At 58.8% G+C, this 11,526-nt stretch overlaps 1 protein-coding gene across 1 annotated transcript in view; it reads right to left on the bottom strand.

The window, feature by feature from the left end:
• NFIC (nuclear factor I C) overlaps positions 1-11,312 on the bottom strand; it is a gene marked incomplete at its 5' end in the record, with an annotated part of 96,006 nt that extends 84,694 nt beyond the window's left edge. The window contains 2 exons of the mRNA XM_025208317.1: positions 6,581-7,112; positions 11,169-11,312. Coding sequence (XP_025064102.1) covers positions 6,581-7,112; positions 11,169-11,312 — 676 coding nt within the window. The remainder of the gene's footprint in view (positions 1-6,580; positions 7,113-11,168) is intronic.
• Positions 11,313-11,526: the final 214 nt, after the last annotated feature.

Genomic DNA, 11,526 nt, shown 5'->3' with positions numbered 1-11,526 from the left:
TCAGCAGGACTGCACGGGGCCTCAGCGCTGAAATAACACCATGGTGCATGGCTCAGGACTAAGGGCATCTGCAGGGGGGTGTCCAAGCATGGCTGCAGGTCAGGACTGAGGGGCACGGGCAGACATGGGTGCACGTGTGAGGAGCCGGGGACTTGGAGCAGCAGGGCTTTGTGTCCGGACGGAGAGGTGCTGGCACATGTGAGGCCTGGGGTGGCAGCCGGGGGCTGGGGCAGGGGTGGGCACTGGAGCATTGCACAGTGCCTGCTCTCAGCATGCCTGACTCTACCGATTGGTTTTGATCCAAGGACAGGAATCTGCGAGGTGTTGCCAGAGGATCGAAACGCACTGGCAGCCCGGCGCTGAGGAAGCCTGCAAGCCTCTCGCCCACACTCCGACTGGCTCCAGCTTCCCTATGCAGCCTTGTGCTTTTACGAACATAAAAATTTCAACGTACCCTCAAAATAAATGGAGCAGATGAAAGCTGGCACAGCCCCGACTGCTCCGCCTGCCAGGTGGGGGCTGGGAACTACAGGACCACGGGACAGGCAGCGAGGGGCCACGGAGGCAATGATCCCATGCTGGGAGGTGGGATCTGGAAGGAGACGGCCCTGTGGGCTGGGCGGTGGGAGACCGGTGAGGTGGCTTGGCAATCTGGCTGATTTAGACAGGGCTAATCCTGCTCTGAGCGGGGGGCTGGACTAGTGACCTCCTGAGATCCCTTCCAGCCCATTTTTCCTGTGATCCTATGCCAGGACTGAGCTCCCAGATTACTAGCATGAAGGATTTGATACTGCTACAGAAGCTCTGTGTTAAACGCCTCCCTAGCACACACACAGCGCCTGCTCCCCAGGACCGCCCCAGCCCCAGGGAGCTGATTTTCAGAGCAGAGTTTCAACTCAAGGAGATTGCCAAGTTCAGGTCCATGCTCCCGTCAGAGCCCAAGTCAAATGCACACACCTGACACCAAGCCCCCATGTGTGCAACGCTAGAACCTGCTCCCGGGGGCACGAGAGAGAGTTGCCAGCAGCCACACACGGGCCTCTTGCCTCACCTCCGTGGCTGCACGGTGGGAAGGTTGTGCTGCCTGGAGCAGACTGACAGACTTACGGCTGCACAGAGCAGGGGCAGGAGCTAGAGCTGGAGAGCCCTGGGACACAAGGGTCCCTTGCTCCCTGCACCTAGCCCCAAAGCACTCAACCGCCCACCTAGGCTGCCTGCACCGATCCTGCCAGCGCTCATAGCCCAAAGCCAGGATCCTGCATTCAGGGTGTCTGGCGTGTCCCAGGGATGTGCAAGGGCCGGGACAACAGATGGGGTCAGGACTCCTGGGTCTCTCTGAGCACAACCATTTTTTAGTGGCTACAGCACAAAACAGGGTGCCCCCCGCCAATGGGTCTCGCTTTGGCTCTGCCCTGCCTTGCAGAGTGACCTTGCATGAGGGTCTCAATGTTGTCAGGCCTCAGTTTCTCCTCCCATGACACCAGGCTAGTGACACATGTGCATTGCAAAGCACGTGCTGAGGCTCAGTTCATCAGCGCTCTGGGATCCTCTGTGGAGCCGCAGGGCAGGAGGGCATGGGATTATTTTTTAGATCAAATGCCACATCCGTTTAATCTCCGACCTGGCCTCTGTCAGGGGATTATATCCCTGCCTTTGAAGGGGAAAAGAGCTCACAATGCAATAAAGAGTTCCCCTCGCCAGCTTCCAGGCTCCCAAGCATCCTCGCCTCCCTGCGGGCTCTGCTAGCTCAGATGCTGGGCTTCACAGCGTGAGATGCACTTCAGACAGGTGGCTGCTCCAGGGCACTGGCCTGCCGACTGCTCTGGGACAGGGGTCCTGGACTCTAGCCTGGATCACTGCCTGCATAGGGGGCAGGCCCTGGGCCAGGCACTGTCTCCACGGTGGGAGAAGGGGGCCCCGGACTAGGCATCCACTGAAGTGGATGCACGCGGTGCCCACGTAATTTCAGACCGCATGGGAACGCCCCGAGTCCCGCTGCTCCAGAACGGCTCCCGGGGAGAAGCGTTTTACTCTGGAATAAGAGCGCCCGCAGGGGGAGCGATTCACCTCCCCGGTGTTTGCAGAATCAAGGCCTTTGATTAAAGACAAGAGGACGCATCTCCCGTGACTCCGGAGTGGATCTGGAAAACTCCAGCTCAGCCAGCGACGCTGCTTTGTCCTGGGGCTGGAGACCAGGCTCTGGCGCTGCCGTCCCCACTGCTGAAATGGGATTCCTCTTTGGCCCAGCCTGGGTGCGCCCGGGGCCAGAGGCATTTGGGTCTTTATTAAGGCAACAAATGCATCGAACCAGAGGGAAGAAGTGTGCTAGAGAGGCTGCCCGGTCTGCCTTAAACCAGGGAGAGGAGCCACCTTAAGGGCTGCTCCTCTCCGCCTAGAGAAAGTGACAAGTTAAGAAGCCTTATCAGCTGAGTATTTACAGCCCAGGGTTTGTTACCAGTTAGACAGATCAGGTGACTCCAAGGCTGCCTCCAGGACCCAGACGTCTGGGGTCAAGGTCGGGAGGCTGTGGGTGAGGAGGAGGGCTCAGCCCAGCCAGCCACGCGCAGCCAGAAACCAGCTAGCCTGGGAGCCGCCAGCGCTCGGGGCTGGGGGACTGTCCCTGCCCGGCTGGCACTGGGACCCGGCTTCCCAGCGTGACGGCCTCTCCCCTGCTGGGCCCGCAGCCCTTTGGCACGGCCCTCTGACACGGCAGCTGCTTTGCCAGCTCCAGCTCAGCCTGGTTCTGGCCACGATCCTGCTCTCCGCCAAAGGGGCGGGTAGAAACACGCACGTGCACAAACACGCTCCTGGGCGACGAGTCCAAGTTGCTAGCAGGGCCTCGCTCTCTCCGGGAAGGCCCAGGCTAGCCTCGTGGGGCTGACCCCTGATGCCCAGTGGGGCAGACTCGGACCCTGGGTCCCTCCTGCTCCACGAGGCCTCTCCTACGCTGGTTTTCTGGTCTGTTCCTTGAGGTCCCCCCTGGAAACGCAGACGGGTCCTCCTGCCTCCAGCCCGTCTCCCCTCTCTCATGCTTCCGCATTCGGGGCTGGCTCCCGCCATGCACCTGCAGTCCCAGCCCCTCTCAGGCTGCAGGAGCTGATGCAAGAGGAGCTGAGTGCTGATGCCTATGGGTCCCGGGAAACGGTTTGGGAGTCACAGGCACCACCAAAGTGTGCCCGGTCTCAGAGCCAGGGGCATGGCCTGGCTCAGCACCCACCCCTGGGGTCACTCTCAAAGGACCTGGCTGTCACTCGAGCCAGCCTGACCTGCTGAGCCTAGAGCATGCAGTGAGGGCCTGGAGGAGGTGCAGAGGCAGCATGCTGTTACCTCCTGTCCCTGTGATCCAGTTTCCTGCATTTGTGGCACTTTCCCAGGGAAAGTCTGGGTGCAGTCTGGGGAGGGAAGGGGAATCCATCCTGCCCTGCCCACAGACCCCCGCTGCCACGCAGTCCCATTCGCAGCAGGAGAACGCAGGCCTCGGGCACGCCAAGCCCTCACAGAGCAGAGCTACACAGCTTGACAGGGTCCCTCCAAAAATATGCACTACAGCCCCCACGGTGCCACCCCTCACCAACCAACTGCACCGGCCAGGCCTGGCACGCAATGCCATGCTCTGTAACCGCAAGGATAGTCTGAAAAGCCCTTCTACACCCAGACCAGGATTTTGGAGACTAGCGAGGGGCCGCAGAGCGAGAGAACCACAGGGACGATCTGAGTCCTCCAGCCTCAGCACAGAACCCACTGTGGATTCATCGTGGCCCAGAGACGCTATGGATGCCACGAGAACCTCCCCGAGGCTGCACTGCAGATCCCAGTGCCCCTCAGGCTTACGAGGGCCACTCATACTCCCAATGGTGGCCCTGCCCTGCACTAGCCTTGCTCCTTGCTGGCTTGGTTGCAGGAGCAGCAGCCCATCAGAGGAGCGGGTGAAGATTCGGGGTGGGAGAAATGACAGGGCAAATCAAACCTCCCCATGGGGCGGAAACGTCTTTTCCAATTTCCCTGCTTCCATGTGATTTATGGCTTTGTTAGACCCCCTTCACTGGAGTCGCAGCCATTGAGGTGCCCTGCTCAGTGTCATTCTCTCTCCTTGGGCCAGGCAGATGGAGAAGCAATCCTGAGCCTGGCCTCTCCCTGCCCAGTGGCAGTGAGGGAAGGATCCAGCAGCGCCAGGGCCTGCATGAGGAGGGAGGACTGCAGTGGAGGTATCAGCCGCCCCTGGACCTGCTTGTTCTGATGTGCAAGTGTGACCCTCTAGTCCTGGTACCAGGTACAGGGCATGCCCAAGCCACCAGCCTGTAGTGAAAGAAGTCTGGGCCAGCAACTATAGGGCCAGAGCTCTCTGCCTCAGGGAAGCAGGCTCCCTAAGGGAAACCGCAGTTATACCAGGAATCCCAGAGCGACTGGTTGAAACTCTCTGGTCTCAGCATCCGCTGGCTGAAAGAAACCTAACAGAGAACACCCTGGCCTGGAGCAGTTGGGGGACAGCACGCCTCTCCTGTGACACCCCCATCCCTCCACATGCTCTTTCAGCCCCCCTGCCAAGGGCCCAGAGAGGAGCTCGAGCAGGGGTCCTGGAGATCCTGTTAGTGCCGGAGCTGGAGGGAGACGGCGTGTGCGTCAGAGTGATGTGGAGTGTGAATTACACAGGGCGGCGGTGAGCAAGATAATGTGAGACCTTTTATTGGACCAACAAATCATGTCTAGCACTCAAGCTTTCAGGCCAAAAAAGGCCCTTTCCTCCAAGAGCTACACCTGCAAGTCCCGTCTTGGCCCAAAACTCATGCACTAGAAATGATTTGTTGGAGAGACGTGAGCCAGTGCGCTATCGCCCAGGGAAGGGACCTGTCTGGATAAAATAAGAACTGACCTGATCTGCTGCTTGAAACACTGGCTCTGGCTCCTTTCATATGTGGGAAGGCAGCATGGGCTAGTGGCAGCTTTGCTGCTGACCTGCTGCTTGACCTTGGGCACATCACTTCCTCCCCTCCCCACGCCTCAGTTTCCCCCCCTGTCACCTTGTTATGTATACTGTGAGCTCCTTGGGGCAGGCCCAATCTGTTATTTTGTTAAATCAGTCCAATCTGCCCACCTAGGTCAGACTCCCCTCTGTGCCAGTGCAAAGAGGCCCTGATCTCAGCATGGATCTCCAGGAACCATGGGACTGTCAGTAGTAACAACATTCAGAGCAGCAGTCACCCTCTCCTCACCCCAGCACATCCAGACTTGCTCCTGTTCCTGCTACACAGCCAGGAGACACAAAAAGCCAGGACCTGAGGCAGCGTCCACCCTGGTCCAGCTCCCTGGGGTGAGGCTAGCTTGTCCCCTGCAGGCTATCCTCCAGTCTACATTCAAACACCTACAGCATCCATTACTTCCTTGAGGAGAATAGTCCACTACCCACAAAGCCTGGCTACCTGACCACCCCTGTCCTGGTTTCACCTGATCTCTGTTGGATCAGGGGACACAGAAGCCACGTCTGCTTGGTAGCAGGGCCGGCCTCTCACTGTGCCACCCTTCCCCATCCGTGACCCCACGGAGGCACAGGGAGTGCTGCCAGGCCCAGGATGCCCATTCCCTCCAGCACATTTCCCATGTGGCAATGCAGACCCCCTAGCACTGGGATGCCATGTCTGCTTGGCACTGCATCCAGGAGCCTGGGAAACATGGCAGCAATAGAAGCAGACCCTGCGGGGGGTGGGAGGGGGGCAGGAGTCTCACTGGTGGTTTGGGAACTAACTTGTCTGTGGTGCAGACTGCAGACGAGTTCTTTAAAGACCCAGTTTCCAGTCTCTCTATCCCCGAATACTCAAAGCAGCGCAACAACCAACATGCTCCAGTGTGTCTCTAACACTCCCATACACCCCCACCCCACCCCACCCCACCGCACCCCATGCCATGGTGCTCCACAGGGTGCAAACATACAGAGCCCCGGCACCCACACGCTCGGGGCAAAGTCGTCGGGGACAAACCCCACTGGCAGCCAGCATCTATTCCAGGTGGGCACAAGATGGCACCCTTGGGCTGAGGTTTTCTCTGTGCTAACATGGGGAGCAGGGGTCGGGACCAGGGGGACCCCATAAAGAAGAGGCATAGGAATGGCGGAGGAATTTGGCAGCTGGCAGGGAACTGGGTGGGGGCACTGGTGCCAGGGGAGAGAATTTGATGCGTGCTGGGTTTGGCTATGCAGGTAAAAGGAAAAGTCTGGATGTCAGTGCACAGCTGGGGTGAGCTCAAGGGAGGGAAGAACCAGAACTAGATTTGTGGTCCTTTGGGATGGACTCTGAGAACAGCCAGGTGAGTTTATGTGCCCCGTGGAAGAGACCATGGGTGCCGCACTGGGAAGAGCACGAGCCTGAACTGGACCCTCGTTTCCCCACAGAATGGGCTCTGGATATGTCCTCTGGCAACGTAAAAGGCAGAGCTGGATTTCAGTGCCCACCTGGAACGGACCTCTGCACCCATCCTCCTCCCCTCTGTCCAGATCTCCTCAGGAGAAAACCTCAGCACCAGCTCTCACAGGGTCTCAGACCACAAAGAAGACGCCACCGGGCCAGGCCAGGCCGTGCGCAGCACCTACCTCTCTCGCGGACAAAGTACGCCAGGTAGAGGTCGAGCTCCTTGACAGAGACGCTGATGTGGTGGGGCTGGACGCACAGGATGGGGTTGGTGCACTGTGTGGACTTGACCAGGCGCTCCCCATCCGTGCTCTCCAGAGGGATCCCTTTGAAAAGGATGACCATGACCAGATCCAGGCGCCACACCTTGTCTGCCTGGCGCAGGCAGTCGATGCGGCGCATCTTGCCCTTCTGATCGGGGTTGGAGAGGACGCAGCAGGAGGGCTTCTTGCCCGTGATGGAGAGCACAAAGTCCTCGCGACACTCGGGCCGGATGTCTTTGCGCAGCTTGGCCAGCAGCCGGGATGCCCACTTCTGCTTGACCTCGGGCTTCTCATTGAGCAGCTCGTCCTTCACTGCCCTCTCCTCATCCTTTGTCATCCTCTTCTCGTGCTTCTTGAAGTACTTGCGCTTGCGGGCCTGCAGGTTGAACCACGTGTAGGCGAAGGCCCGGACATGGGGGAGCAGCGCCTCGATGAATGGGTGGAATTCATCCTGCGGGGAAAGCAGAGACACGCCATTAGGACAGACAGCATGGGCATGGCAGGACACGCAGATGCCCAGAGCGCCCCGAATGTGACACTTTCATGAGGCCAATGGTCCAGTAGAAGCATAGCCTCATGAGCAGAGCAGAGCAAGGTGGGGAGGAAGGACTCCTGGGTCCTATGGCCAGACACGTAAAAGAGCTATGGGGACCCAGAGCTGGGGCTCATGCGTTGTCTCCCAGCCCTGCATAGGGAATGGGGTTTAGTGCTCAAAAAAAAGGGTGGCTCCGGGTTCTGCTCCCACCCCAAAGCAGGCTACAAGAGCCCAGGGTTTGGGGCACAAGTCATAGGTGGGGAGTGGAGGTGGCCGCTGGGGATCCCCCCAGGAGTGTGATGTGAGCAGTTTGCTGAGCAAACAAGGGCCCATGGGTGTGTTTAACAGACAAACCTAGCCTCTGTGGCCCAGCCAAACGCGCAGAGAGGGGCTGGTCGGGGTCAGGCAGCGCTATCGAGTACATGTGCTTCCCTGGGGAAAAGGATGCCTGCTCCCAGCCCTGCCCCCCTGCTGCCCGCTCACTCCCAAGGGAGGGCCTCCTGCCTTCGCAGCAGGCTATGGCCTTGGGGGCTCGGGGATGTGCGCCTGGAGTCTGCCCTCCAGCCCCCGCCCCACTGCCGCAAAGGCACAGGAGGACACAGCCTTTGCAGTAGCCCCAGCACGAGTGGCTGGAGTTTGCTCATAAATCCTGCAGGCTGTAACTCTCCGGGCCGGCTTGGGCGTAATGGAGCTGATCGGGCCAGGGAGGGAGAGGCGTTACGTAACCTGTGCTGTGTCTGCAGTAACCTAACCCTCTCCCCTTCCCACCCGCGCTCTAGAATCCATTCCCAACGGGCACAGGAATCCAGGCTGAGATTTCACGGAGGCTGTGCCGGGTGAAGAGCATCCCTTGATGCAACCTGTGTTGGTGCCAAGCGAGGAGAGGAGAGGAGCCACAGGCAGCTCCTCTCCCTCCAGAGAAAAGAGAGCAAAGCCCTGGCTGGGGGGCTGCATTCTTCCAATAACCCCTCCTGGAGGAAAAGGCGGATTGGATTTCCGTGCTGGAGCGGAATTGAACTCCCGGGCACCGCAGCTAGGTGCCTGTGCGTGAGGGCAGTGAATGTGTACAAGCTCAGGCATCCCCATCCAAGCCCAAGGGTGCAGGGGAGCACCTGTGGTCACTCCTCTCCCAGGCCTCCGCACTGAGATGCTTGCCCAGGCACAGACAGGTGGCACGTTAATCAGCGGAGCTGTTTTGCTGCCTACTATGCAGGGAACGCCCCAAGTTTGCTCCAGTTCTGTCCCGTCTGGCCCCTGGCCATGGCACTGGCAGGCCGCTCAGGCTCTGACTGCCTTTTTCCACTTGGCGGGAACTTCCGATCGAGTCCATCCCAGAAAGAAAACATGGAAAGCATGTCTCTGCCCCCTCCTGTGTCTGATTTTCCCATTGCGGAAAATCCTGCCTTCCTGGCTGGGGGAAAGTACATGTGAGAGTGACTGGAAGAGATCAATAAGTGTTAGGGCTCTTCACAACAGGGACAGGCTGCGGGAGGCAGCCTGTATGGAGGCCTCCTGCCACTAAAAAAACAACCCAGCCAGGTTCCCAGCCGCCCTTGCGTGCGTGTGTGAAGGAAGGAAAAATCCTGGTTGATTTAGAACCAAGCAGAAACCCAAGAGTCAGTGGGTTCCTTGTGCCAGACCTCCCTGAAATGTTGGGCTCTTTCGTTGCTTTGAATATGGCTCACATTAAAGATAATTGGGATTGCATCAGGAAAAAGGCCCGCATGCCAAGACCGCTCTGCAATGGCAGCAGTTGGGAAATGTTTTCCTTGAACCGGGCTGCAGTGCTGAATCTTCGCTCAGCACGCTCCCGTGGCAGGAGGTTGCAAACCACAGCTCAAGCTGCTCCTACTTACTCACATGGGGTCCAGATCCTGTCTCCCCCCACCAATTGCCCCAGGTGTAAACTGGCATAGCCTGCCTAAAATCAGTGCAGCTACCTCTGGGTAAAGCTGGAGTCAGAGGAGAAACGGATCCATCCCCTGGAGCTATTAAGAAAACACCAGAACTGCGAGAAGCAGCAGTTTTACCCAAGAATTTGGAAAACCGCTTAGAAATGATTTTGCTTTTGAGTGTGGTTTTGCTCTGACAAACATATAAAAGCGGCCTCTTCTTTGGGGCGCTACCTGCCCACTGTGTGTTCTCGGGGTAAGGTTGGCTGACCCCCGGCCACTAGCCGAGGCTTCGCTTGCTTTTGCTTTTCACGCCTGCAGGGACATCCCAATTCCGGGAGAAAGAGCTGGATCAGACCGTGGTCGGCAGGACTTGTCTGCTGTGTGCCAGGGAGTTGCACCCCAGCAGCCCCCTCAGCGGGAATGAGAAAGCAGAGGCGTCACCGAGAACAGGATTCAGAGGAAATGAGGTTGTCACGGAGGGTAGGAATTGGCCCGTGCGGCCTCTCATTATGGGGTGATGATGTGGGAGTAGGAAGGAGCCCAGCTTGGCTTTCGAAGCCCAGGCAGCATTTGCCAAGGGTTGGGGAAAAAAGCTGCCACTGGCAATTTAGACTAAGAACTCGTCGTTTTAGAGGCAGACCGAGTGCGTCGGCCCGCAGAGGGACAATGAGAGGAGCGCAGGCTTTTCACAGCTCCTTCTCAGGGTAGGGTTACACCCGAGCGGATGTTGTGCCAGTGGAAGGTGCTAGTTTGACAGCCCTGGGGAGCCAGCTCTGAGCGTATGCAAAGAACAGGTGCAAAACCAGCACCACCATCACACCGCCTCCTGCCATGTGCTGCAGACACGCGGTGAAGAGTGGAGCGAGGAAGGGGACCCAAGAGTCCTGAGTTCAGGCAGGCTGCTGTCAGCACTGCTCAGCTGGGCGGCTTCTCCTTTCCGCACAGCTTGTAGACATGATGAGCTGAATGGGCTGCCAGTCTGGGGCCCGGTGAGAGCCCACGGCATGCGTGCGCCTGGGGGAGGGGATTCCTGTTAGGGTCTATCCCAGGCTGTGCACACGTGCACAAGGTCAGCCAGCAAATTATTTCAGCGGTGTGACAGACAGGGAGCCCTTGCCCAGCCTGACCTTGGGGCAGACTCTGCTGTTCCCAGACTGAGGAAACCCTGTCCCTGAATGACCCTGTGTAGCACCTACAGTTCCCAGCCCTGGCAGCCCCCCAGCCCTAGCACAGACCCTGCTATTCCCAGCCCCCAGGCCCCTACCCTGTCCCACTCTACTGCAGACTCGCACTTTATGCTTGCAACTACTCCAGACAAGTCCCCGTAGTTTAACAGGGTCACAAAACGCAGCTCCAGGCAATGGCCCTGAATGAAAGAGATCTGGAGCCCAAAGCCTGCCCCATCCCCAGGGTCAGGTGGGCACTGGCCAGACTGGCTGTCACGGCTGGGCACATACAGTGGGTTTCAAAGAATCGCTGGTGCTGGCTCTAATCTTGGCAATGAATGCAGGGTGGGAGGCAGAAGCGGGGCAGCAGCACAGCCAGGGGCCTCAGACAGCAAGGAAGCTGCTTACTTGGCCCCAGGCCTCTGGAGAGCTGCTGTCTTAGGTCAACTCCAGCCCTCCCCAGCACTTAGCTGGAGCATAACACAGGGAGAGGAAGGGATGGAGCGGCACAGGGGAGGACGGCCTTGATCGCCTATCAGCCTCCCCAGCACTGACAAGCTCCAGGCACCACCAGCAGCCCTCAGCAGGAGCTGCTAATTCACTGCAGCTGGGCAAGGGCTGGGCATGTGTCTTAAATCAGGGAAGAAGGTCAAGGAAAAGTAAGACAGGAGCTGAAAAAAGAAGCAGCTAGTTCCAAAAACAATACTTGGCCGGGGCCTTGGCTGGTTGATCTTTCACGGTGGCCAGTTATTCATGCAAGTCCTACAAATTACTGCTGTGCCCCCCGCCACCCCAACCAGCCCTGCCTTTCAGTCCCTTCTCCAGCCAAGCAGCCAGGTACCAGAACTGGCTGAGGGGGGAGGCGGGCAGGGAGGCTCAGGGGCCAGCTTGCCCCCTCCAGTTGGGCTGACCTGCTCCCTGTAGAGTGTACAGCCCCATGGAGCAGCCGGTGTGCAGTGACCTCTTTGTTCCCAGTGATGCCCACGAGTCCTCGTGTGCGGCAGCCTGTCCAGGGGAGCCCACAGCACTTCCTGTAGGAGGGAACCCAGGGCACTGAGTTAGGGGAGGGGAATGGACCAGGAGCCTGGGGGCAAGGGGGAGAGGGTGGGATGAGCAGTGAGTGTGCACCCAGTGGGCTACCTCCCGGGCATCTCTCTGTACGAAGCCGGTGGGGGCATCTCTGCTCTGCTCTTCCCTCCCTCTAGTGTTGCTGGCAGGGTCAAGAAGTTTCTGCATGTCCCTCCTCACAGCCATCAGGGAAGGGGACAT

The sequence above is a fragment of the Alligator sinensis genome, unplaced genomic scaffold (assembly GCF_000455745.1).
Source record: "Alligator sinensis unplaced genomic scaffold, ASM45574v1 scaffold103_1, whole genome shotgun sequence".
Classification (NCBI taxonomy): Eukaryota; Metazoa; Chordata; order Crocodylia; family Alligatoridae; genus Alligator; species Alligator sinensis.
This window is presented reverse-complemented; position numbering and strand designations above follow the sequence as displayed.